General features: G+C 41.8%; 1 protein-coding gene across 7 annotated transcripts in view; it reads left to right on the top strand.

Moving 5' to 3' along the window:
* DACH1 (dachshund family transcription factor 1) overlaps positions 1-27,251 on the top strand; it is a 516,624-nt gene that overhangs the window by 356,786 nt on the left and 132,587 nt on the right. For 4 of the 7 annotated variants that reach the window (XM_063952921.1, XM_063952920.1, XM_063952919.1 and 1 more), the window contains 4 exons: positions 3,695-3,850; positions 7,146-7,318; positions 13,851-13,986; positions 21,229-21,363. In XM_063952921.1, coding sequence (XP_063808991.1) covers positions 3,695-3,850; positions 7,146-7,318; positions 13,851-13,986; positions 21,229-21,363 — 600 coding nt within the window. The remainder of the gene's footprint in view (positions 1-3,694; positions 3,851-7,145; positions 7,319-13,850; positions 13,987-21,228; positions 21,364-27,251) is intronic. The other 3 variants (XM_063952924.1, XM_063952923.1, XM_063952922.1) reach the window with 1 other exon arrangement.

Genomic DNA, 27,251 nt, shown 5'->3' with positions numbered 1-27,251 from the left:
AACTTTGATACAATACACTTAACATTTGAGCATAAAATAATTAATGTAATTTGTAGTTTTCTTCCATTTTACTACCTCTACTTATATTTGCTGAACCTGACAATGACCACATTACATTATATATGTGTACTATAAAATATATCACAAGTATAATCAAGGAGCTACTGTATGTAGACATATAATGGAGCAAAGCTGTAGGCTGTATTCATGTGTGTTTTACATTCAATCATGTTATAGTTTTTCTCTAAGTGACAACAGTACTCTTCAATTATAAAGCAAGGATTTCAATACTCAATACATATACACATATATTTTATAATAATTTCTAAATATAGCCATAATGTAATATTAACTATGCCCTGCCTACCCGAGGAGTTACTTGACCATATTTACGCAAAAGGAAGGAGTGTTTGGATGATTATGGACCTTGCCTAATAAATTCAGTATTAGATGTCAGTGATACAATTATATACTTTGCACAATTTTATACATGTATTAGTGCTTTATTATAGTATGCTATGTTATTTTTATAATAAACATTCATGTACAGTACATACATCAGTTTGGTTCAACCCTGTACATTGCACATTTTCTCATATGTGCGTGGACAGCTCTAGTAAATTTGCATGGAAATCAATTATTGGTATGATATTTAGGACATTGGTGGTCATTCCGAGTTGTTCGCTCGTTGCCTTTTTTCGCTGTTCTGCGATTAGGTGAAAAATGCACATGTGCATGGTACACAGCGTGCATGCGCTAAGTTATTTAACACAAAACTTAGTAGTTTTGCTGTTGCTTGAGCGGTGCTTTTCAGTCGCTCTGTTGATCGGTGAGTTATTAACAGGAAAGGGGTGTTTCTGGGTGGTAACTGAGCATTTTCCGGGAGTGTGCTACAAAACGCAGGTGTGTCAGGTAAAAATGCGGGAGTGTCTGGAGAAACGGGGGAGTGGCTGGCCGAACGCAGGGCGTGTTTGTGACGTCAAACCAGGAACTAAACGGACTGAGGTGAACGCAATCTAGGAGTAGGTCTGGAGCTCCTCAGAAACTGCAAGGAAATATTTAATAGCAATTCTGCTAATCTTTCGTTAGCAATTTTGCTAAGCTAAGATACACTCCCAGAGGGCGGCAGCCTAGCGCGTGCAATGCTGCTAAAAGCAGCTAGCGAGTGATCAACTCGGAATGAGGGCCATTGACTGTTTGTGTTCCATCCATCTGTAATAAAATGGAACAGAATGGACCTTACATAGGACATATCCACCTGTGTTACTGTACTTATGTTCCCATTCTCAATTAATGCATTCATTCTCAATTAATGTTCCATGGCTATTTAGGACTATTTACTATTGAAGAAAAGTTTAAATGACTACTCTGCTTTTTGACCATGTGATTATTAAAAGTACCATGATAATTCAGACGTACCGTATATGTTACTCATAGCTTTTGCTAGTGATTTTCACCTATAATTGATAGCAGAGACCGCCAAGGCCATGCAAACAAGGAGCGAATTTGGCTGGCCTTTAATCTATTTTGCTTTCTACTGGTTACTTCTGTTTCAGAATTTATTCTTTTGTAGATCTCTAAGCTTTCTTATGGAAATGAAGCTTTTTAGAAGATTTGTACTCATTTTCAAACACTGTTACATTCATTCAAGTATGCCATTATACAGAGGCAGCTGGCTTTTATCTAGTGATATTTACTTCAAAAAGCTAAGTTAAATGGTATCATAGATTAATTCTTAGGGCACCGGAAGACCCTTTTTTGAGAGTAGAAAGAGATTTTGTAATTACTTAGACTACAGCAATAAAATCACTGAACATGTGTACTGTAAGATTCATCATATAATATGCCACAATACAAAGCTGCAATAAAAAACAAGTTATAAAAATCAAACATGGGAACATGACATCCTTGTCACAAATATGCATTACAACGTTTCAGTAATTTACAGCTCTATATAACATGGTTTCTTGAGTACTGTTTTTTTCATGCAGGAAGCAATGAAACTTCAAAAAGGGCATTATCCTCTGCAATTTCTTACATAAATCAAACTGGAAATAAGACACATTTTACAATTCAATTTAAGATCCCACTGAGACAATAATGTTGCAAGCTGTGCATTTTGCAAAGTAATATAGTAATGTCTAGTTTGCATTTTTGAAAAACCAAATTAATCACACTTTATTGAATATGTTCAAGCAAACCTAAAATCATTTATTATTAAAAATCTGTTGCAACAAATATAAACTATATTTTATACATAAAGGACAAACTCATTTATTCATTAGGATAAAATGCTTAGAAGAACATGCAATTACAATATGAATGTATAAAATACGCACATCTGAATACTGTATTGTATGTCTTTCACACAATGAAATATGTAACCGTTAAAAACAATAGCCCTTTTAACCAGTATTCTCTGTATTGTGTGACCCATTTTGGAAGTGGAATCTATGCAAACTTTGAAAACCATAGGAAGTAATGCAAATAATTTGCAAATATTCAGCATAGGAAAATGAGAGATTTTAGTCCATTTTGATATTAACTATGATCCAATTTGCCTTCTGTCATTACAATTTGGTGTGTATGTAGCATTCACCATACATCTTACAAATGTATTCTACTTATTTATTCTACTTCTGGCTGGGCACCAAAGTTAACACATTTTTAAGGCAGGGATTACATATGTGGGATAAAGGACTCCATATTGTAAAGTATATGTATATCAAAATAAACTCTGGAGATATGCCACCATGTAAAAGCACACGGCTGCAAGGCAAGGACCTGATCAAATACATCTGATGTGGCTTATAATATCTGCAGTCACCAAGGCTTGCCTCTTGCTTTTCCTTAAACATTATTGGATTACATAACAGAATTAGACCTGCTAGAATGTAGTTATCACAAAAATGCAGCCCTGTTAATGTAATACTTCAGCAGCATTGGCTCAGTGTCAGAAGTCATACTTCTTCACTCTTTATTATACGATTGTAAATGTACATATGTATATTACAAGTACCGTGTTATATCTGATCTTCTACTAGCACACTTAACATGGTCAGAATGTTGACGTGGATGGGAGGTCAACATTCACAATGTCAAAATTTACACAATGAAGACATGTTGGCCATGTGTATTTCCATAGCATTCTTCATGAACCCAAACCCTAAAGCTGACCCTAATTGCAGCCTTATCCTAACACACAGCCATACCCTAAAACGAACCATAAAAGCGGCTGTTGACATTTTCTGATAAAATTCACAATATTAACATTATCTCATATCATCATGTCATTGTCAGTACAGGTATTGTGAATATTGATATGTTGAATGGTGACCTCCAGTCCCTGTTGACATTCAGACCAGGTTGATATTCTAAATGTATACTTGTTACATCACCTCTACTCTGCAGTACTTGGAACTTCCAATGCATTCATGCCAATGAGAATCAAAAATGGGAAGTGCATCCCTCTCCAGAGTCCAAATACTTTTACCACAATACAATAAAATATGATGTCACCCAAAAACTTTGTGTGTCTAAACCGACACATCTGTTTTACCTTATACCTTTGATTTACTAAATTATATTAAATGATGAGATCAGTAAAACTAATGGGAAATATGTTAATTCCATGATCTTGCTTATGGATACTTCAAACATCCTAAAATCAAATCATGTATATTCATTTCTACAGGGAGCAGTGATGGTTCTTGGGAGAAAGAAAAACTTCAGTCTCTCCCTACCCAAGGATCACAAACCTCTGTTAACCATCCCAGCTTGCCTGGACAGCATAATCTTCCAGTTACTCATCCTCTCAACTCTCTGCAACAGAATCACCTGCTGCCAAATGGTACGAAATGCTGCCATTCATCACTCATAACTATTAGATATAGAACCACAAGCATTTGTTATATAAGTTGTTTTAAATTTGGTTTCAACTAAAAAATATTTAAAAAAATGAAATCGCTTATATAATCTTTACATCCAATTTTCTTACATCAGTTTCATTATCTCAGATCTTGCTATGATTATGGACGGTACTGTCGTCTGTGCTCTCTGTACTGAGCAGAGAAAACATTTTCAGCAAAGTTTTTCAAATGTGATTTGCATATATTTAAATTAATTATGAAAAAAAGTTTGTTGGCGTTTACTGTATATTACTGCTGCCATGACAGTTCATTCATTTCATTTTTGTACGGAATATGACAGCATGATGATGCGCTGAGTTACACTACTTCAGAATGATTGGGTTTAAGACTTGTTCTGCCATATACTGTAGTAGAAAAGTATAGATAGTACAGGTCTCAATCCTTTACAACATATCATATAATTTCCCTTCACAAGGACGTTTATAACGAAACAAATATATTTCTCTGAAGCTTATTACATAGTTGAAAGATAATTCTATTAACTTCCGTTTGGCAAGTAACTGCTTATGTTTATTAATGATAAATCATCTTAGAACACAGATGGCCAGCCAGATAGTTTCAAAACTGTGCTTTTTTGTTGTGAAATATTAAACAGTAAACAAATTCATGTATCTTAGTACTTCCATTAAAGAATATGCTTCATATGAGATTATTGGACATAATCTACCTTGATAATCAGAAGTGTTTTTGTTTATTAATGTGGAAGAATCTGAAACATGTGGCCAGAGATCAAGTCTGGCTCAAATATATAAAAGAACTCATATTCTCATGTAACTGTTCATTCTGAAGTTGCGACTTTAGACAATATAAACTTTTGTTTCATCCATGCTTCATATATTGTTATGTATAACGCCTCAAATGGACCTTGATAAGTAGTTTTAAACTGATGGTGGAATTTTTTTTTGTATTTTTAGATTTATTTTTTAACAGATTGTGGGGTATATGCAATTTCCGGTCGAATTGCCGCAAATGTCGAAAAATGGGGCATTTTCGACACAAAAAAATTATTCGACAATGCAGTACAGTACTTTTCGACAAAAAAATAGCCGTTTCAAATTCAACTTGTTGCAATTCGACAGTTGTCAAATTCGACATGTCTGCAATGGTAAAAATGCGGCTTTTCGACAAAAGTATATTCAATCGAACAATGTCGATTCGACAACAGTGCTTTTTGACAGTAATTTTGTCAATTTCAGTCCGCCTCATTTTGCTGGCGGGATCTAATAAAAAATTTAAAAAACATGTTTTTTTTTAGTGTTTTTTTTATTGCTAATACAGTAGCATATCTATTTATATTAGAAGGGATTATCTACTTGGGTTTGTCTATTAGGAGCCACAAGTATTGTTTAATATATTTTTGAAAAGAATATTTTTTTTTTCTGACTAAAATAATATGGAGAGATCAGAGCATGTTTTTCAGTGGGAAGGGGTGGGAATGGGTTAAAAATCAAGAAAAAAATGTGTGTGATCCCCCCTCCTAAGCATAACCAGCCTCGGGCTCTTTGAGCCGGTCCTGGTTGTAAAAATATGGGAATAAATTTGAAAAAATTGACAGGGGTTCCCCCGTATTTTAACAACCAGCACCGGGCTCTGCGTCCGGTCCTGGTGCAAAAAATACGGGGGACAAAAGACGTAGGGGTCCCCGTATTTTTCACACCAGCACCGGGCTCCTCTAGCTGGAGAGATAATGCCACAGCCGGGGGACACTTTTATACTGGCCCCTGCGGCCGTGGCATTAAATCCCCAACTAGTCACCCCTGACCGGGGTACCCTGGAGGAGTGGGGACCCCTTAAATCAAGGGGTCCCCCCCTCCAGCCACCCAAGGGCCAGGGGTGAAGCCCGAGGCTGTCCCCCCCCCATCCAAGGGCGGCAGATGGGAGACTGATAGCCAAGTGACAAAATATCCCCTGTCATTTTTCCCCCGTATTTTTACAACCAGGACCGACTCAAAGAGCCCGAGGCTGGTTATGCTTAGGAGGGGAGACCCCATGCATTTTTTTTCCAGATTTTTTAAACACTTTTGTGCCATCCATGAAGTCGAATCCAGGATGCACACTATTGTCAATTGGTCCGTTTTTGGACAGTGGGACTGTCGAATCCGTTTTTTATTGAATATGTCGAATTCGGGTCCCGGTGGGAGGGTATCTGACTGTCGAATTGTGTCGAATTTAAAAACGGTCGAATTCCAGCCGGAATTCGACCGCAATTGCATATACCCCTAAAGCTGTTTAAAATATTGTATTAAGACATTATTTTTGTGAGAAGAAAAAAAGCTTTTTTTTTTTTTATTGTAGAACCTTATTGTAATGTTTTCCTACAAGCATTAGTTAATTATGTTTCTTCTACATTGTTGTTTTGACAGGTAAATGGAGGCGAGACAGTGGTTTATTTAGAGATCATTTCTCTTTATGTAGGGACTCTGGTGCAGTGCACATGAATGTCTTTCCTAAGCAAAAGACAAAACTGAGATTGAGGAAAGTAGAACATGCTTTTCCATTCCCTCCTCTGTCATCCACCCTGCTGAGATGTCTCTGTTTCATACCTGATAACGTTTTGGATCTAGAGATCTATGGGAAAGTTTTGAGTGTGTGACATGCCAATGCAATTCACATCATCGGGGCCTACTTTTCCTAGGATTCACGAGGACTCCACAAATTGTGGGGGCCTCCCACACATCCTGGGATAGTAAGCATACTGTATGCTGTGCGCACTGTAACAGTGTCTTTGCAAAGAGAGCAGTGATCTCTATATGAGATTACTTTTCTTTCCCAGTTCATCTTTCAAAAACAGAATGATAGATTTCATGAACTCTTGATTGCATAAGCTATAAATAATCAATATTCTTTAATTATACTAAATTTCTAATGTATTATCTAAAATTTCTAATACATTTTATGTATACTCTGCTTTTTTTTCTAAATAAATTATATCCTCCCAAGTTTTTTAAAGGGATTTTTTATTTCAATAAAGAAAGTTATAAAATCACATATGCATGTGTGGAAATAACGGAACAATACAAGGTGAACTACAGTACTGCAGAATTTCCACATGTATTTTTTGTTTTTTTTATTTAGCAACAACTTAAACCTAAAGCTGGAGGCCATGTAGCTATGTAAAGTATGTGGTACTGAATATAACTTACATGTGACATAACACTGAAAGCATACTGTAGTATGAATTGCAACCATAATCTTTTATTTGCTCTGCATTTCTAGGTCTGGAACTTCCATTTATGATGATGCCACACCCACTAATTCCTGTTAGCCTACCTCCAGCTTCTGTAACCATGGCAATGAGCCAGATGAACCACCTCAGTACAATCGCAAACATGGCTGCCGCTGCACAAGTACAAAGTCCGCCATCCAGGGTTGAAACTTCTGTAATTAAGGTATGTTGCAGTACTACTACTACTACTGCTAATAATAATAATAATAATAATAATAATAATAATAAAAAATTAACCTAGCATCCGTTTAATCAGAATGTTTTAGTTACAAGAGGGCAGATAGAGCAGCACAGCAGTCAGCAACTGTGCCCCGCATTCACTTCCGACACTCCTGGGAGCACCCATACACACACTCTCCTTCCAGTGAATCCACTACCAACACTCCAGGAGTATACAGCCCCCCCCCATCCCACCTGTTTTCACCGCCAACATACCTGCAGCACCCAGGCACACATTCTCCTCCCCCGGCATTCACTTCCGAAACTCCAGCAGCACGAAGACACACATTATCCTCCCCCTACATTCACTTAAAACACTCCAGGAGCACCCAGACACACTCTCCTTCGCCTACATTCACTTCCAACACTCCAGGAGCACCTAGACACACTCTCCTTCCCCGACATTCACTTCCGACAATTCAGGAGCACTCAGACACTCACTCTACTCCCCCTACATTCACTTCCGACACTCCAGGAGCACTCAGACACACTTTCCTCTCCCTACATTCACATCCGACACTCCAGGAGCACTCAGACACACTCTCCTCCCCATAAATTCACTGCCAACACTTCAGGAGCACCCAGACACTCACTCTCCTCCCCCTACATTCATTTCCGACACTTCAGGAGCACCCAGACACACTCTTCTCCCCCTGCATTCACTTACGACACTCCAGGAGCACTCAGACACACTCTCCTCCCCGTAAATTCACTGCCAACACTTCAGGAGCACCCAGACACCCACTCTCCTCCCCCTACATTCACTTCCGACACTTCAGGAGCACCCAGACATACTCTTCTCCCCCTGCATTCACTTCCGACACTCCAGGAGCACTCAGACACACTCTCCTCCCCGTAAATTCACTACCAACACTTCAGGAGCACCCAGACACTCACTCTCCTCCCCCTACATTCACTTCCGACACTTCAGGAGCACCCAGACACACTCTTCTCCCCCTGCATTCACTTCCGACACTCCAGGAGCACTCAGACACACTCTCCTCCCAATAAATTCACTACCAACACTTCAGGAGCACCCAGACACTCACTCTCCTCCCCCTACATTCACTTCCAACACTTCAGAAGTGCCCAGACACACTCTTTTCCCTGTAAATTCACTGCCAACACTTCAGGATCACCCAGACACACTCCCCCACCCCCTGCCTTCACTGCCAACACCCCAGCAGCACCCAGACACATCCCCCCCGCCTGCATTCACTTCCGACACACCAGGAGAACTCAGAGTCCCAGACACACACTCTTCTTTCCATGCATTCACTTCAAACAGCCCAGCAGCACCGAGCCACACACAATCTTCCCCCTTCATTTACTTCCAACACTCTAGCAGCACCCAGGCACATACTCTCCTTCCCCTTCATTCACTTCCAGCACTCCTTGGAGCACCCATGCACACACTGTCCTCCCCCTGCATCATACTTACCTACTCTCCTGCAATGGCACTCCCGGCCTCCTGCTCCCGTTAATCAGGTGGCCCCTCCCACCCCCCTCTTCCCTCCCCCAGAACCGACACACCATCAGCATCCAGATGCACATTCTTCTTCCCCTGCATTCTCTTCCAACAGCACAGCAACACCCAGACTCACACTCCATGTTTAGCACAGTATCTCTTTATGGCTGTTCCAGCACATGTTTTTATTAAAATATGGGTATCAGTAAAGTGTAATGACCATTGAGAAACAGCTACACAGGTAATTCTGAGCATACACAGTCAGATAAAATGCCTGTCAGACCAGCAGATATTGTGGCTATACCAGTGATTATCAAACTGTGGGGTATATGCAATTGCGGTCGAATTGCTGCAAATGTTGAAAAACGGGGCATTTTCGACACAAAAAACTGATTCGACAATGCAATACAGTACTTTTCGACAAAAAAACGTCCGTTTCAAATTCGACTTTTTGCAATTCGACAGTTGTCAAATTTGACATGTCTGCAATGGTAAAAATGCGGCTTTTCGACAAAAGTATATTCAATTGAAGAATGTCGATTCGACAACAGTGCTTTTCGACAGTAATTTCGTCAATTTCAGTCAGCCTCATTTTGCTGGCGGGATCTAATATAATTTTTTTAAAACATGTTTTTTTTATTGCTAATAGCATATCTATTTATATTAGAAGGGATTATCTACTTGGGTTTGTCTATTAGGAGCCACAAGTATTATTTAATATATTTTTTTAAAGAATATTTTTTTTTACTGACTAAAATAATATGGAGAGATCAGAGCATGTTTTTCAGTGGGAAGGGGGGGGAAATGGGTTAAAAATCAAGAAAAAAATGTGTGGGGTCCCCCCTCCTAAGCATAACCAGCCTCAGGCTCTTTGAGCCGGTCCTGGTTGTAAAAATATGGGAAAAAATTGACAGGGGTTCCCCCATATTTTAACAACCAGCACCGGGCTCTGCGTCTGGTCCTGGTGCAAAAAATACGGGGGACAAAAGACGTAGGGGTCCCCGTATTTTTCACACCAGCACCGGGCTCCACTAGCTGGAGAGATGATGCCACAGCTGGGAGACACTTTTATACCGGTCCCTGTGGCCGTGGCATTAAATCCCCAACTAGTCACCCCTGGCTGGGGTACCCTGGAGGAGTGGCGACCCCTTAAATCAAGGGGTCCCCCCCTCCAACCACCCAAGGGCCAGGGGTGAAGCCTGAGGCTGTCCCCCCATCCAAAGGCGGCGGATGGGAGGCTGATAGCCAAGTGACAAATTAAAGAATATTGTTTTTGTAGCAGAACTACAAGTCCCAGCAAGCCTAGCCCACAAGCTGGTACCTGGAGAACTACAAGTACCAGCATGCGGGGGGGAAACGGGCCCGCTGGTACCTGTAGTTCTACTGCAAAAAAATACCCAAATAAAAACAGTACACACACACCGTGATAGTAAAACTTTATTACATACATGCACGCCAACACATGCATACTTACCTATGTTGACACGCCGACTCGGTCCCCTTCACCAGTAGAATCCATGGGGTACCTGTAAATAAAATGATACTCACAAAAATCCTGCGGGAGGGTGTCTGACTAAGACACGTTCTACTGCAGTTAAATTAGAAATTGTCCTTCAAAAGATTTTGTAGAACCCCCTCTTACTATATATATGGCTGAAAGACTTTTCAGTGTCCTCCAGGGCATTATGGCCATTAATTAAGTTTTTTAGCAAACCAAAAAAGTAAGCAAATGGGCAAAACCATGTGCACTGCAGGGGGGGCAGATATAACATGTGCAGAGAGAGTTAGATTTGGGTGGGTGTGTTCAAACTGAAATCTAAATTCCAGTGGAGAAACAAAGCAGCTAGTACTTACCATACACAGAAACAATATAACCCACTCAAATCTAAATCTCTCTGCACATGTTACATAATCTGCCCTACCTGCAGTACAACATGGTTTGGCCCATTTGCTTACTTTTTTGGTTTCCAAACAAACCTGAATAACCCCCTATGTACGTGTTTATATGTGTGTGTGTGTGTGTGTGTGTGTGTGTGTGTATATACAGGTTGAGTATCCCATATCCAAATATTCCGAAATACGGAATATTCCGAAATACAGACTTTTTTGAGTGAGAGTTAGATAGTGAAGCCTTTGTTTTTTGATGGCTCAATGTACACAAACATTGTTTAATACACAAAGTTATTAAAAATATTGTATTAAATGACCTTCAGGCTGTGTGTATAAGGTGTATATGAAACATAAATACATTCTGTGCTTATATTTAGGTCCCATCACCATGATATCTCAGTATGGTATTTAATTATTCCAAAATACGGAAACATCCCATATCCAAAATACCTCTGGTACCAAGCATTTTGGATAAAGGATACTCAACCTGTATATATAAATATATATATATATATATATATATATATATATATATACTGCTCAAAAAAATAAAGGGAACACTTAAACAACACAATGTAACTCCAAGTCAATCACACTTCTGTGAAATCAAACTGTCCACTTAGGAAGCAACACTGTTGACAATCAATTTCCCATGCTGTTGTGCAAATGGAATAGACAACAGGTGGAAATTATAGGCAATTGACAAGACACCCCCAATAAAGGAGTTGTTCTGCAGGTGGTGACCACAGACCACTTCTCAGCTCCTATGCTTTCTGGCTGATGTTTTGGTCACTTTTTAAAGCTGGCGGTGCTTTCACACCAGTGGTAGCATGAGACGGAGTCTACAACCCACACAAGTGGCTCAGGTAGTGCAGCTCATCCAGGATGGCACATCAATGCGAGCTGTGACAAGAAGGTTTGCTGTGTCTGTCAGTGTAGTGTCCAGAGTATGGAGGTGCTACCAGGAGACAGGCCAGTACATCAGGAGACGTGGAGGAGGCCGTAGGAGGGCAACAACCTAGCAGCAGGACCGCTACCTCCGCCTTTGTGCAAGGAGGAACAGGAGGAGCACTGCCAGAGCCCTGCAAAATGACCTCCAGCAAGCCACAAATGTGCATGTGTCTACTCAAACGATCAGAAACAGACTCCATGAGGGTGGTATGAGGGCCCGACGTCCACAGGTGGGGGTTGTGCTTACAGCCCAACACCGTGCAGGACGTTTGGCATTTGCCAGAGAACACCAAGATTGGCAAATTCGCCACTGGCGCCCTGTGCTCTTCACAGATGAAAGCAGGTTCTCACTGAGCACATGTGACAGATGTGACAGAGTCTGGAGGTGCCAAGGAGAACGTTCTGCTGCCTGTAACATCCTCCAGCATGACCGGTTTGACAGTGGGTCAGTAATGGTGTGGGGTGGCATTTCTTTGGGGGGCCGCACAGCCCTCCATGTGCTTGCCAGAAGTAGCCTGACTGCCATTAGGTTCCGAGATGAGATCCTCAGACCCCTTGTGAGACCATATGCTGGTGCGGTTGGCCCTGGGTTCCTCCTAATGCAAGACAATGCTAGCATGTGGCTGGAGTGTGTCAGCAGTTCCTACAAGACAAAGGCATTGATACTATGGACTGGCCCGCCCGTTCCCCAGACCTGAATCCAATTGAGCACATCTGGGACATCATGTCTCGCTCCATCCACCAATGCCACATTCCACCACATACTGTCCAGGAGTTGGCGGATGCTTTAGTCCAGGTCTAGGAGGAGATCCCTCAGGAGACCATCCGCCACCTCATCAGGAGCATGCCCAGGCATTGTAGGGAGGTCATACAGGCACGTGGAGGCCACACACACTACTGAGCCTCATTTTGACTTGTTTTAAGGGCATTACATCAAAGTTGGATCAGCCTGTAGTGTGTTTTTCCACTATAATTTTGAGTGTGACTCAAAATCCAGACCTCCATGGGTTAATAAATTTGATTTCCATTGATATTTGTTGTGTGATTTTGTTGTCAGCACATTCAACTATGTAAAGAACAAAGTATTTCATAAGAATATTTCATTTATTCAAATCTAGGATGTGTTATTTTAGTGTTCCCTTTTTTTTGTGAGCAGTATATATATATATATATATATATATATATATATATATACACTTATTTTATTATAGTTCTATATAGGAGTCCTGTACAATAAAGCTGAATAAATAAAAACAAAGATTGTTTTTATTGTCAGAAAAGAACATATTATTCAGATTATAACGATTATAAACATCTAAAAGGATGCTAAGAAAGCAGTACCTTAGGTCAACCTGTCTGAAATTACATTTTGAGGACTCTACATGGTTTTATGGGATGTATTATGTAGCTGCCTTGGCCTCGTGCTGAGATATTTTTTGAATCTGCCCTTTCTGAAATGAGATGAGCATTAGATGTCCTTTTGTAATAGAATGTTTAGATATATGAGATGGGTGAATGGCAGAGGAGCTGTAACAGGCAAGGATAGCTGAGTCTGGCAGTCATGAATCACTCTGTGTATGATTACCATGACCTGTACATGCTGAAGACACTGAAGGGGATATTTTCATACATTTTACAATGTTATATTTTGTTGCAAAGGATTACGTCAAACGTAGCGATTGTATTCTAACCCTTATATCTGATTATATTTTATGACTGCATTAGCTGCAGAAATAGAAAACCTGTAGAACTGCATGGTGAAAGATAAGCTTTCACAACTGTCATTTATTCCTTTAGGAACAGATCTTCAGCTATTTCATATTTCAACAGCAAATATTGAATCATCTTTCCAAAGTTAAAGTAATATATTTGCATGATAATGTCTTCGAATAAAGGATAGAGCACAAATACTATGAGCTTTATTCATAACTGATGTCTTTTGTTGGGTTTGTTGCCTAACCATGTACATATCGTAACTTAAAATGTTGACAGCTCTTTGTCGCTGATGCTTGACTGCCTAAAGGATTTTGCAGAGTAGGCTTTCATTTTAGCAATTATTAATGCATTGTCATTATAACAATCATTTACCTATTGTTATGTGATTGGGTCTTATGCTTGAAATGAACAATAATAATGAATTCAAATAATGTTGTTTTTCTACAAATAGGAACGGGTTCCAGACAGTCCATCCCCTGTACCTTCCCTGGAAGATGGACGAAGACCGGGCAGTCATCCGTCTTCTCACAGGAGCAGCAGCGTTTCTAGTTCACCAGCCAGGACTGAAAGCTCTTCAGACAGAATTCGTATGTTATATACTTTTTTTTTTTATCATTGAGATGTAAACTATTTGAATTTCAAAGCAATCTTCTTAGCTTGCAATGGGAGTAAATAAATGTATATACTACCAAATGTAGGCACACAAAATGTTTATTATTTGTGAAATAATGCCTTTACCAGCCTCACTAAGGGATATATGTACTAAGCAGTGAAAAGAGTGTAGAAGGAAGCCAGCAGAGAAGTTGCCCATGGCAACCAATTAGCATTGAAGTAACATTTAGAATTTGCATGCTATAAAATTATACAGAGCAGCTGATTGGTTGTCATGTACAACTTCTCCACTAGCTTACTTCTCCACTCTTTTCACTGCTTAGTGCATCTCCCCCATTGTAAGTTATAAGTGTAAATAAGACATCAAGGTTACTTTGTTTAATGTATCACATTTGTACATGTTTATCGTTCCAAGGGCCTAATTCAGATATGTCCTCCTATGCCAATGTCTTCGCAGTTGAGCGATTATCGTCCATCTGCATATTAACCTTAGTGTCGTAATACACGCGACGCTTTTGCGTGACCACAGGGGTACTCAAATGATCGATTGTCGAAATGTCTGAGACTGACACTGCGCCTTTGTATGCAGATGTAGGATAAAAGAGTGCCAAGATGATGGGTAAATTAATAAAAACGTTAATGTAACATCATATTAAGATAGAATAAAAAGTATGTGTTAAAATAATACAGATGAGACCACTGTGAAAACGGACATATGTTTCAATGAAATGTAATAAAATATCACATAATAGTTCCCAGGTCCAGATAATGTAGAAAAGGTGAGCATACAGTAACTTATAATAAAGGATATCATTTATTTGTTACAAAATGCTTAAAAAATGGTCCGGATTCAAATGATATTGCACCCGCTATCTCCTGTCTAAAGTGACAGGAGATAGAGGGGCGATATTCGAATGTGCATTACAGTCTGATTTACAGTAGGCGGGTCAAGCGCCTAAACCCAACTAAAGTAATGGCCGCGATCACCAAGAGACATGTTTGGACACCCAAACGGGTCTCTTTACACGTGGGTAGCGAGCTGAAATGGAATTGTAGTTCCCATCGGCAGTAACATTAGAATACTGCCGGCAGGCGCGATCGGAGGCGGGAGGGGGAACGGAAATTTGAATCTGGCCGGATGTGTCTACTAAATAACTTATTATAAGATATACTCACCTTTTCTAGATTATCTGCTCCTGTGAACTATTATGTGATCTTTTATTACATTTCATTGAAACATACTGTATGTCAGTTTTCACAGTTGTCTCGTCTGTATTATTTTAATACATATTTTTTATTCTATCTTAATATGATGTTATATTAAATGTGTTATTCATTTACCCGTCATCTTTCGCTGTTTTATGCTACAGTTGTATTCTTTTGAGTTTCAAGAGGTAGACAATTCCCCTTTCTGCTGTGGGGTACACTGGGCACCACAGGGAATGACATTGGGGTGTAGAGTAGAATCTTGATCTGAGGCACCAACAGGCTCAAAGCTTTGACCTTCTTCCCAGAATGCATAGCGCCGCCTCCTCTATAACCCCGCCTCCGTGCACAGGAACTCAGTTTTGTAGTTGATGCCATGCAGTAAGCAGGCATACAACAGGGGGGTGTGGGGGGGGGGAGTAATGGGCTGCTCCAGCAACCCTAGGAAAAGGCTTTTTAAAGTAAAAGACTTCAAGGGCTGCAGCAGAGGCACTGTAAGTGCTGGATGTCAGTCAAACATCTCCTACTGCAGCTCCATCACCTCCCCCAGCAGCGCTGTACACTCCCGCGCCCTGGTTGCCGGGTACCTACAGCGGAGGCTCCGGTTTTCTCCTGGATCGCGTGGCCGCACTCAGGGAGGAGGTAAGTGGGTCCCCCCGGCGGGACCCGCTGTAAATAGCGATCCCGCGCGGCCGGTGGGAGGCGGGCCGCGCGCGCTGGTGTGGACACTGTGGCAGTAGAGGGACCCCACTAGACCACCAGGTCATGGGCACAGGTCAGTTTTCTCTCATAAAACCATTTATTTAAGCCCCCAGTACCCAGTGGTGAAGTCCAGCAGGGGGATAAGGCTTTGACCTGTAGCCCCTCACCCAGTCCCAGGACACCATTTAGAGTAAATGTTCCCACCCTGGAGCTGCATATCTTTCTCTCCCTCACTCCCTGTCAGCGTTTGGGTGCCATTAGGACAAGCTGAGCTGATCCTGGGACTGTTTGGGCAAATCCTCCTCTGTAAAGCCGCCTGCCTGTCAGCGCTGTGCATTTTACAGGACACTTAAGTATTCTACATGTCTGCTGACAGTGTTAGTTAAGAAAAAGTGTAGGATTATATAGTACAAGTACCCTGTGATACACATCCAGTCTTTACTGTGCATTGTTATATCTATTCAGTGTATAGCTATACATAGTACTACTCTGTATTGCTAGTCCAGTGGAGTTTTATTGCATGTCACAATTTCTGCATTGTACAAACTGTGACTCTGTGTGTGTGCATATAGCTGCTGTGTGACCTCCATTTCGTGTATCTCACTCAGATTGCTATCCCTATATTCTATAACCTGAGGGGGCTAGGTGCGTCAGGTTTATCATTAATATAGGTAGTTCACAGGATATACTCAGTGTGTATTTTTCTCTGTGATTTCTAGTCACCTCTAGAATTCCCTGTTTGTGCTGAACTACACTGCACAGGGTTTTCTTGTCAGGTATTGTGCTGCTGATATTGTACTGTGTTGCCTTGCATTGAGCTTTTGATTATGTCAGCTACAAAGGGCAACGGTGCTGGGGCTGATCCCACATTGCGTGGTGTTGATGCTGCAGACACATTTGAGGATAACATAGCTGCTGAGGGTTCAGGTTCCGGGGGGTTCCTTACCCCCAGTGGGACTGTAGCAACGGGGGTTCAAAATGACCCACCTTGGGTTACCTTCTCCACGCTATTGAATACGCTGGAAACTAGACTAATGCCCCCTATGGGACCTCCTGTGCCGGTACAACCGCTTATGGTCCCCGCGGTTAACCCGCCATGGGCAGATCAACTGTCCAGTAAGTTACAGCAATTGAACAAATCACTGACTACTCAGAAATCTAACCCTCGCCCGCCTACTACCAAGGGGTCCTCTAAGCGGGCAATTACTTCCTCACAATCCACCAACGTCTCAGACACCTCGTCTGATGAGGATGGCGTTTATACTGACCCCACAGATTCTGATCCAGATGCTTCTGATGAGGAAGCTGTTTCACAGGTGGATGTTCCTGACTTGCTGGAAGCTATCAGGCTCATTGTTCAAGTTGATGATGACCCGGAGTCTGATGCTGCCCCTAAGAAACCGGACAGGTTTAATCATCAGAAAGTGTCTACCTAGTACTGCTCCTTCGGTGCCGAAGGCTAGGAGTACTCCATTTCGCTCCTTTTCGTCCTTCAGGGAAAGCAAAAGGACAGGCGTACCCGAAACAGGTACGCACTTCCAAACCCAATAAGCCCAAACCCAAAAGGGCCTGGGCTGCCAGTCAGCCTGCTTTCTAAACTGACAAGCCTGCCGCATGACGGGGCGGGCCTCCCTCTGGGGGATCCCAGGGTGGGGGTCCGACTTCTAGGGTATACCCAGGAATGGTTAAGGACCACTTCCGATGCCTGGGTACGAGAAGTTGTCACTTGAGGTTACGCCGTACTCTTCAAGAATTGTCCCCCTCATCAATTTTGCCTGACAGACGTCCCTTTGGATCAGGTGAAGGCAAAAACTCTTCATTCGGTGGTACAGTCCCTCCTGGACACAGGAGTGGTAGTACAGGTGCCTCTGGCTCAGAGAGGCAAGGGGTACTATTCACCGCTGTTCCTAGTCCCGAAACCGAATGGGTCCTCCTGGCCCATTCTCAACCTCAAGTCCTTGAACAAATTTGTGAGGGTCTCCAAGTTTTGTATGGAAACTCTTCGCTCTATTGTTCTGGCCTTGGAACCTGGGGATTATATGGTCTCCCTGGACATACAGGATGCTTACCTGCATATTCCCATTGCAGTGTCGCATCAGCAGTACCAGAGCTTAGCAGTTTGCAACCTCCATTACCAATTTCAGGCGTTACCTTTTAGTTTGATCACGTCTCCGCAAGTCTTCACCAAGGTCATGGCGGTAATGATGGCTGTACTTCGCCGTCAAGGGGTCAGGATCCTACCGTACCTGGATGACTTGTTGATCTTGGCAAATTCCCTAGAAATTCTCCTACGCCATCTGGATCTGACTATCCAGTTTCTGCAAGCCCACGGGTGGCTCATCAACTGGAAGAAATCATCCCTGGTCCCTGCTCAGAGCATGGTGCACCTGGGGGTGTTGTTGGACACTCACATCCAGCGGATGTTCTTGTCTCAGGAGAAAGTCCTGAAGCTTCAGGACAGGATTCAATGCTTCCTATCTCGTCCGCAAGTGTCGATACATTCGGCGATGCAAGTGCTAGGTCTCATGGTGTCAGCTTTCAACATGGTGGAGTACGCTCAATTCCATTCCTGCCCTCTGCAGAAGCTGGATCTTGCCAAGTGGGACGGCCTACCTCACCGGATCAGGTCTCAAATGATCTCTTTGTCTCCGGAGGTCCGTCTGTCACTGAGCTGGTGGCTTCAGGATCAATGATTGAGCAGGGGTCGTCCCTTCTGGATCTCCAACTGGGTCCTTCTGATGATGGATGCCAGTCTGAGAGGTTGGGGCACGGTGTTGGAGCAACACTCCCTTCAGGGTCGGTGGACCAAGGAGGAGTCTCTCCTCCCGATAAACATTCTGGAATTGCGGGCGGTGTTCAACTCATTGAACTTGGCCCAGCATTTAATACAGAACAGACCTGTTCAAGTACAGTCGGATAACGCCACCGCGGTGGTGTACATCAATCATCAAGGCGGCACTCGAAGCCACATGGCATTGAGGGAAGTATCATGAATTCTACAGTGGGCGGAACTCCATCTGCTAGCCATATCGGCAGTGTTCATTTCGGGGGTCCTAAACTGGGAAGCGGACTTCTCAGTCATCAGAACGTACACGCCGGAGAGTGGAGCCTCCATCCAGAAGTGTTTCAACTCCTCGTGGACAAGTGGGGCCTTCCAGATGTGGACCTGATGGCATCTCGTGACAATCACAAGGTTCCGGTCTTCGGAACAAGGACAAGGGATCCTCAAGCAGCGTTCGTGGACGCACTGGCAATTCCATGGAACTTTCGGCTGCCATACGTGTTCCCTCCGGTGTCACTCCTGCCCAGAGTAATAAGGAAGTTTAAGCAAGAAGGAGGAATCCTACTTCTGATCGCTCCTGCGTGGCCCAGACGGCATTGGTTCTCAGACCTTCAGATTTTTCACCGTGACCGGGCGGTTCTTAGAACACGTCCCGGGTACCTACCTAAGGTGGTGTCTTCTTTCCACCTTAATCAGGAGATTGTGGTTCTGGCCTTTGCATCTCCTGAATTGTCTTCCAAAGAGCGGTCTTTGGATGTGGTACGGGCTCTCCGTATCTACGTGAAGAGAACTGCCTCCATTAGGAAGTCGGATTCTCTCTTTGTTCTGTTTGGTTTTCACAAACGTGGCTGGCCTGCTCACAAGCAGACCCTAACCAGATGGATTAGAATGGTGATTGCACATGCTTATGTACAGGCTGCCCTTCCAGCTCCTGCTACCATAAAGGCCCATTCTACTCGGTCTGTTGGACCTTTTTGGGCGGCCCGCCGTGGTGCGACCCTTGAACAATTGTGCAAGGCGGCTACGTGGTCCTCAGTGAACACGTTCATAAGGTTCTATGCCTTCGATACTTCCGCCTCCCAGGATGCTTCCTGTGAATGCCGGGTTCTTGTGCCCACTACAGTGCGTCCCTTCCCATAAGGAACTGCTTTAGGACATCCCCAATGTCATTCCCTGTGAAGCCTAGTGTACCCCGCAGCAGAAAATAAGATTTATGATAAGAACTTACGGTTGTTAAATCTCTTTCTGCGAGGTACACTGGGCTCCACAGGGTGCCCACCCTGACGCACTTAGCTTCTTTGGGTTGATATGGCATTAGCCACTGACACTTTCTCCTGTCGTGAGAATGTGGTGTATGTGGCTACTAACAGTTGTCATCTCTTTTGCCTTCTACTGCATTGGACTGGTTAACAAAAACTGAGTTCCTGTGCACGGAGGCGGGGTTATAGAGGAGGCGGCGCTTTGCATTCTGGAAAGAAGGTCAAAGCTTTGAGCCTGTTGGTGCCTCGGATCAAGATCCTATTCTACACCCCAATGTCATTCCCTGTGGAGTCTAGTGTACCTTGCAGAAAGAGTTTTAGCAACGGTAAGTTCTTACCATAAATCTCGTTTTTTCAAGAGCGCTGCATGGATTTCCATTACCACAGTGTTGCACTTGGGTGCTTTTCTTGTTTCCTCTCTTTACTGATTGTTCTGTGTATGCAGATGCTGATATTAGCAAGCCCATCGGTGGGCGTCTCAATCCATTTCCAGGCGCCAGCAGCATTAGCATATTTACACACAGTGGACGGGATGTAATGGAGTCCAAGATTGCCGGAGGTACAAGATGCCGGCCTCCCTCAAATGTTTTTTTTAAATATACAATCACTTACCAGGCATGGTTTTGCCTTGTTAGTGATTGCCCCTTTAAAAAAAAGTCCTATATCGGCTGGTATCCCGCACCTCCGGCAATCTCGGACTCCATTACATCCCTCCGTAAATGTGTATGGGATTATAGCTGCAAATGCATTAGCATACATGTCTGAATCAGGCTCTTAATACATTGGTAGATTTGCAAAAGGAAATCATCTCCACTGCTTACTCTTAAACTAGCAATGGCCAATTTTTACCATTTGATGCTCAATTAATTATCTTGTCCTCATTTTATCTGTGAGTGCAATACAAAGCAAATCCCTGCACCATATAGCCAGGAGTGACCAAGCTAATCTTATCAGAGATAAATGTTCCACCCCAGCAGACTCCATCAGCCTCATGTGCCAAACAAAGTGCTCACCGATATAAAGTAGCGCAATAATGCAATGTAGGCCCATACTATCACAAAACATTTATGGCCTTTATATTTTTAGCTTTGTAATTGACATTCCTTCTCTATATATAAAGAAAACATTAATATTGTTTTTTTTTAATTAGTACTGTATTTGAATTCATTCTGTACGTTGTGTATACCATACAGTAGGTTACTGTTTGAATGACTTTAATAGTAATCATGGTAGTATCAAATCAATAAAAAAACAATGGTCTTGCCTAGCTATCCATCAAAACGGCCTCTCGATGAACCAAATGCTGATGGGTCTGTCTCCAAACATTATACCTGGTCCAAAAGAAGGTGATCTTGCTGGTCATGAAGCTGGACATGAGGCAAAGAGGATACATATGGAAAAAGGTTGGTGTGTTTTAAGGGGATGTATGATAAATAAATACAAATACATATATATGTTCTGGAAACATACAAGTCCAACTGTTGTTTCATTTTTAATATATTAAGGGATTACATTTAAAACAATTAAAGAGAGCATCTTGTCTTATTGCACCTCCTACTATACAGTAATATGTTGCGTAAATATACATTAGAAATCACCTGGAATTTTGTTAGTCTGTATAAAAGAAGCCTGCCTACAGCTCCTGTGCTTTTATGTGGCTACAGATCTCAATGACTACGAATAACCATATAATTTACAGTAGGGAGTGCATTATACATACATACAAACATATACAGTATATACATATATACACACACATATAGACTAATAATAAACCATTTAAAAAATAAAAATTTTTTTTTGTTAAACACATCATTGTTAGATGTAGTTAAATGCTGCTTTTATAGTATTACATTTTACAAAAGTTCTGCAGATATGATTATAGCGGTACTTAAAAGTACACATTTATTATATTTATTATTTATTTACAGTTTCTTATATAGCGCAGCAAATTCTGTTGCGCTTTACAATTAGAACAGTAATAGAACAAAACTGAGTAAAAACAGACAGACATAGAGGTAGGAAGGCCCTGCTCGCAAGCTTACAATCTATAGGGAAATAGGCATTGATACACAAGGATAGTTGCTACCTATTGCATAATGGTTCACCAGATTGCAAAGGCTCTTAATGGGCTGTATGATATGGTCACCCAGCCAGTGGTGCCGAGAGAGAGGGGAGAGGGTACAAATTACCCGGGCCCAGGTCTGATGGAGGGGCCCAATGAGGACTCAGTGGGGGCCCAGGACCTATCTCCCCCTTACTTGGCAGCAGCCATTGCAGCTGTTCTCCTAAACCCAGCACACACTGTTGTGTGCTGGGCTGCAGTGTGGCCATGTAAGTGCTTAAAATACAATTTTTTTCAGTATTTTTTCCTAAGGGTGAATGGTCACGCCTCCTGGAATTAGGCCACGCCCTCTGAAATGTACCTGAGCCCAACTAGGCTCTCTACTGCCCTGCACCCAGCAGTGTTGGCCAGGGGTCAGGAGAGTGTGAAAGTCAAGAAAGATAAAATGTGAGGTTATTAGTGTACTGTACTGAGCGGATGCAATTAGATAGGGAGACATTGAAGGTTATGTGGGTGGGTCGGGAATTTGATAAGGTTGCCTTTCCTGAAGAGGTGAGTTTTCATGGAATGTTTGAGGGTTAGGAGACTAGAGGTAAGTCTTATTGTGTATACTTATCTAGTATACTACATCATGCCTATAACCAATTGTACAACAGTAGTCCCAAATACCGTGCTTTCAGTCCCAGTTTAGCATTATATTGTTTTATGAGACAGTTCTCTCTTTTTCTTTTTCTTTTTTGCATGTTTAAAACCGCTGTTTTTATTTTAATGTAATGTTTAACCATATAACAAGATGTAATATATTTACTATACCTACCTTTGTAAATGTTTTTTCATCTTTTAGAATTATTTGTTTACAATGTTATTAAAGATCAAAATTCCCCATTAATTACAAAGTAAAATTGTAGTTTTTGCTGCTCTACATCCATAGATTCAGTCACATTCACATGAGCATTCTCAGGACACTCCGGTCACTGCCACTGAGCCACCTGGAGCATCCTTAAGATTTTCTGGGAGCTAAACTCCTCCCTAATTCAGTGGCCCCACACCCTGATGTGATGTTCAGAGGCGGGGAGCAGCATGGGGCAGAATGTCACCCTAATATGGCTTTGTAAATGATGATGATAATGATAATAATAATAATAATAAGTAATAATAATAATAATAATAATAATAATAAGTAATACTACTTCCTCCAACTTCCATCTTCTTTTTCTTACTAGTACTTTTTGTACTAAGGAAAAGTAATAAATTGTCAATGTTCAATATTCATATTTAATTAAGAAATATCTGAGGCTGCCGACATAAATAGTGTTGGTATTACAGCCCATCTTACAGCAGTCTTATGTTGGTGTTGTCTACGGACAAATGGCCTGATTCTGAGTCGCATGCAATGCTGACCCAGTGACATCACTACGGGTGTGCAGGGGCTGCACCCGGGTGTCTCGCCGAGGGGAGACCCCAAAGTGCTGGCTCCTACTAAGTGACAATAGCCGGGTGCTGCACTGTAACATTACATACAGCACCCGGCTCCTGTCACTGTGTGAGAGCCGGCACTGCAGTCCCCTTTTTGCTGCGCGCACAGAGATCACTCAGACCCGTACTGGGTGTCATAATGGTAAGTGACACTCATATGCTGATGTTGATGGAGCTGAGCGATTGCTTGCTACTGTACGTGCTCAAAAATATTAGTATGGTGCAAGTGTTACACTGCGTGTATGCGTAGTTGTGATTGAAACGCACAGTATTAGAAATGTACTGGATATGTGCTGTGCATTCCTGAGCTGTGACTATTCAGATGTACACTATGAAGATGGTCTGTCTCATGGGCGTGTTGCGGGTGTGTCGCATAACTGGTTGCAAACTCAGATGTTTAATGGCTCACACTGGAGGCCCATAAATCTGCCCATAGAGGCACAAAGTGGTACTACAGCATCTTAAGATGCTCAAAGTGGGTGTCTCACTCCTTGCACATCAGAAGCACGCTAGCACACCAGAGGAAGGACTGTTGCTAACATTAGCAAACAATTGCAGATGTGACTACGGCATAAGACACTAAAGCAGTCGGAGCAGTCTGCAAGTCTGAAACAGGCCCTTAATAACTTGTGTTCCCATAAGAAGCTTTCATGATCATGAAAACTTAGTTACGTATATTAAAAGGATATATTGTGTTGCTGGTATTACCTTCTCATCTAAGTGTAAAATATGTAGCATAACTGCAGCAGTTGATTGGAAGTATAATTATACTGTGCTACACTGGAGAAAGTGACAATACTAAAGAGATTGTACACTATATACTATATATGTTGTATTAAAGGTTATTATATGAATTACACCACATGTACAAATGCTATATACTGTATTATTATTTTAATACATATAGCGCCTCCATTGTACGCAGCTTTGTACACCAGCCTCTGCACCATTGGAGAGTACAGCCTAAGGGGGTTATTCAGAGTTGTTAGTGCACCAAAAGAGCAAGCAATTGGGCAAAACCATGTTGCACTGCAGGTGGGGCAGAGAGAGTTAGATTTGGGTGGGGTGTGTTCAAACTGAATTCTAAATTGCAGTGTAAAAATAAAGCAGCTAGATTATTTACCCTGCACAGAAACAATATAACCCACCTAAATGTAACAAACCCACCCAAATGTAACGCTCTCTGCACATGTTACACCTGCCCCATCTGCAGTTCAACATAGTTTTGCTCAATTGCTAACTTTTTTGGTTTGCTAACAGCTCTGAATTACCCCCTCTAAATTCCCTACCATACAACTGCACAAAAACACACTAGGGTTAATTCTTGTCAGACCAATTGATCTACAGTACCAGTATATTTTTGGATTGTGGAAGGAAACCGCCCATATTAGTGGCTATTACTTTGTACGCTCATTACATTTCCCATCTATATTGATTTTTATTTGACCAAATAGCTTCATTTCAAAACAAAGTACTTTGGATAAATTGCTTTAAATACCAATATAAAATGTAACCTACAGTATTTTTGTTTCGTCATACAGGTTGAGTATCCCTTATCCAAAATGCTTGGGACCAGAAGTATTTTGGATATCGGATTATTCCGTATTTTTGAATAATTGCATACCATAATGAGATATCATGGCAATGGGACCCAAGTCTAAGCACAGAATGCATTTATGTTTCATATACAACTTATACACACAGCCTGAAGGTCATTTTAGCCAATATTTTTAATAACTTTGTGCATTAAACAAAGTGTGTGTATATTCACACAATTCATTTATGTTTCATATACACCTTATACACACAGCCTGAAGGTCATTTAATACAATATCTTTAATAACTTTGTATATTAAACAAGGTTTGTGCACATTGAGCCATCAGAAAACAAAAGTTTCACTATCTCACTCTCACTCAAAAAATTCCGTATTTCGGAATATTCCGTATTTCGGAATATTTGGATATGGGATACTCAACCTGTATTTGTATCTCTGCATCTGAAGTACTAAGGGACAATTTTATCAGTTATCATGTTTTAGTCCTGATAATTATAATGTCCTATGAACACTATTTGTGGCAATAACAAATGATTCACTGCCTGAATGTATCAGTATACATGTGCATACCAGCGAGTGTTCACATCAATTTAGTCTTATGGGACTCCTGTGCATCCGTTGTGCCCATTGCCAGGGAGGGTTGCGATCCAACCGCAAATAATGCAAAAAATATGTGGGTACATGCGCAGCGCCCGTCCTGCACATGCGTTTTCTGTAGGGGGGCGGCAGAGAATGTGATTGCCTCCGCCATTCAAACATGCAGAGGCGCGGGGGGGGGGGGGGGGGCAACGCCCTGTTTCCTAGGTGGAGACGGAGAGTTGCGGGGGCAAAGGCGGCCAAACGGGGGGCGAGCCAACGCAAACGGGGGCGTGATCGAGGCGACTGCGTGATGTCACACGCAGCCGTAGCAATCGGAAACATGGTGGTGGGCCTCCTGCGCTGACATGAGGCAACCTTAATTTCTACTAACAAGCATAAATTACAATGCAATCGCAATTTCTGCTTGTTGAAGGGGGGAAGGCGGCGGTCAGCATACTGGGCGGCCTTGCCGGACGGCACCCAGCGTGCTAGCAAAAGGATTGCAAATTCTGCTAATTAGCAGAATTAGCAATCCTTACTGAATTAGGCCCATAGGCTACAGCAGCTAACATTATGGCATTAGCTGCTGGGAGCCATATTTTCTATGGGGGTTTCAGGTGCTGTTAGAAATGGGGAGACCGTGACAGCTATGGAGATAGCTAGGAGATCCTTCATATTTGCGGGTATCCCCTGAAAACTGATGTTTTTGGGTGATGTGATGCAAATATGCAATGATAAATTGGCCCATAACTGTGAAAATATCTCTTTTCTATACACCTAACCTCAACTAGGATCCCTCCTCTGGTAGTTATAAACATCCATACAATTGGGTTTCACACAGATTTTATGAGACTGGAATACAAAAAATCATCTTGTTAAATAAGTCATGTTCAGCTTATAACATGAGAAGCTGCATCATTAATCGCATTACAAGAAGAAGGTGGGAAGATGTCCCAAATAATTGTGCTATTTGCTAATGAAATAATATAAACGCTTTCTTATCTGCATCAACTAGAAGAATGGAAGTCTAGTACCATGTAAATGAATGTGACAACCACAAATGGATGTCCATATGAATACGATTGTACAGTATAGGTGAATGAATACAAACACTCAGTAACTTTCCATATTTAGTGTAAGTATGCATTAATGTATTTCTAGCTCACCATGATGATTGTCCCATTTAAATCTTCCTAGATGTCTGCTGAAAGGTGTATTTTCAAATTTTACTAACATGTGAGATGCATACAATATCAGACATCTACCACATCGCTGAAAGGCTCTTCTACATTGGCTGCTTTTCTCTGTTTTTTTTTTATGTTGTGCCTCAGGTACAAGATCATGACACATACAATTGGGTCATAATACTCATTTCATGCTGCTGATAGTATTATGATTACATGATTGGATAACAAACCAGGTATATGCAATTGAATGGGAAATGGAGACTTTTTGCTAATGGACCTTGCCATCACCATTGCCAAAGCAGAGCAGGGCAATGGCATACTTTAGGTGTATACAGTGGTGGATTTAAGGGTCAGGCTTACTCTCCCCACTGATGGTGCTATTGCTATATAAAAAAGGATCAGCAGCTGCTCTGATGCATAGGGGGGGA

The sequence above is a fragment of the Pseudophryne corroboree genome, chromosome 2 (assembly GCF_028390025.1).
Source record: "Pseudophryne corroboree isolate aPseCor3 chromosome 2, aPseCor3.hap2, whole genome shotgun sequence".
NCBI classification, from domain to species: Eukaryota; Metazoa; Chordata; class Amphibia; order Anura; family Myobatrachidae; genus Pseudophryne; species Pseudophryne corroboree.
This window is presented reverse-complemented; position numbering and strand designations above follow the sequence as displayed.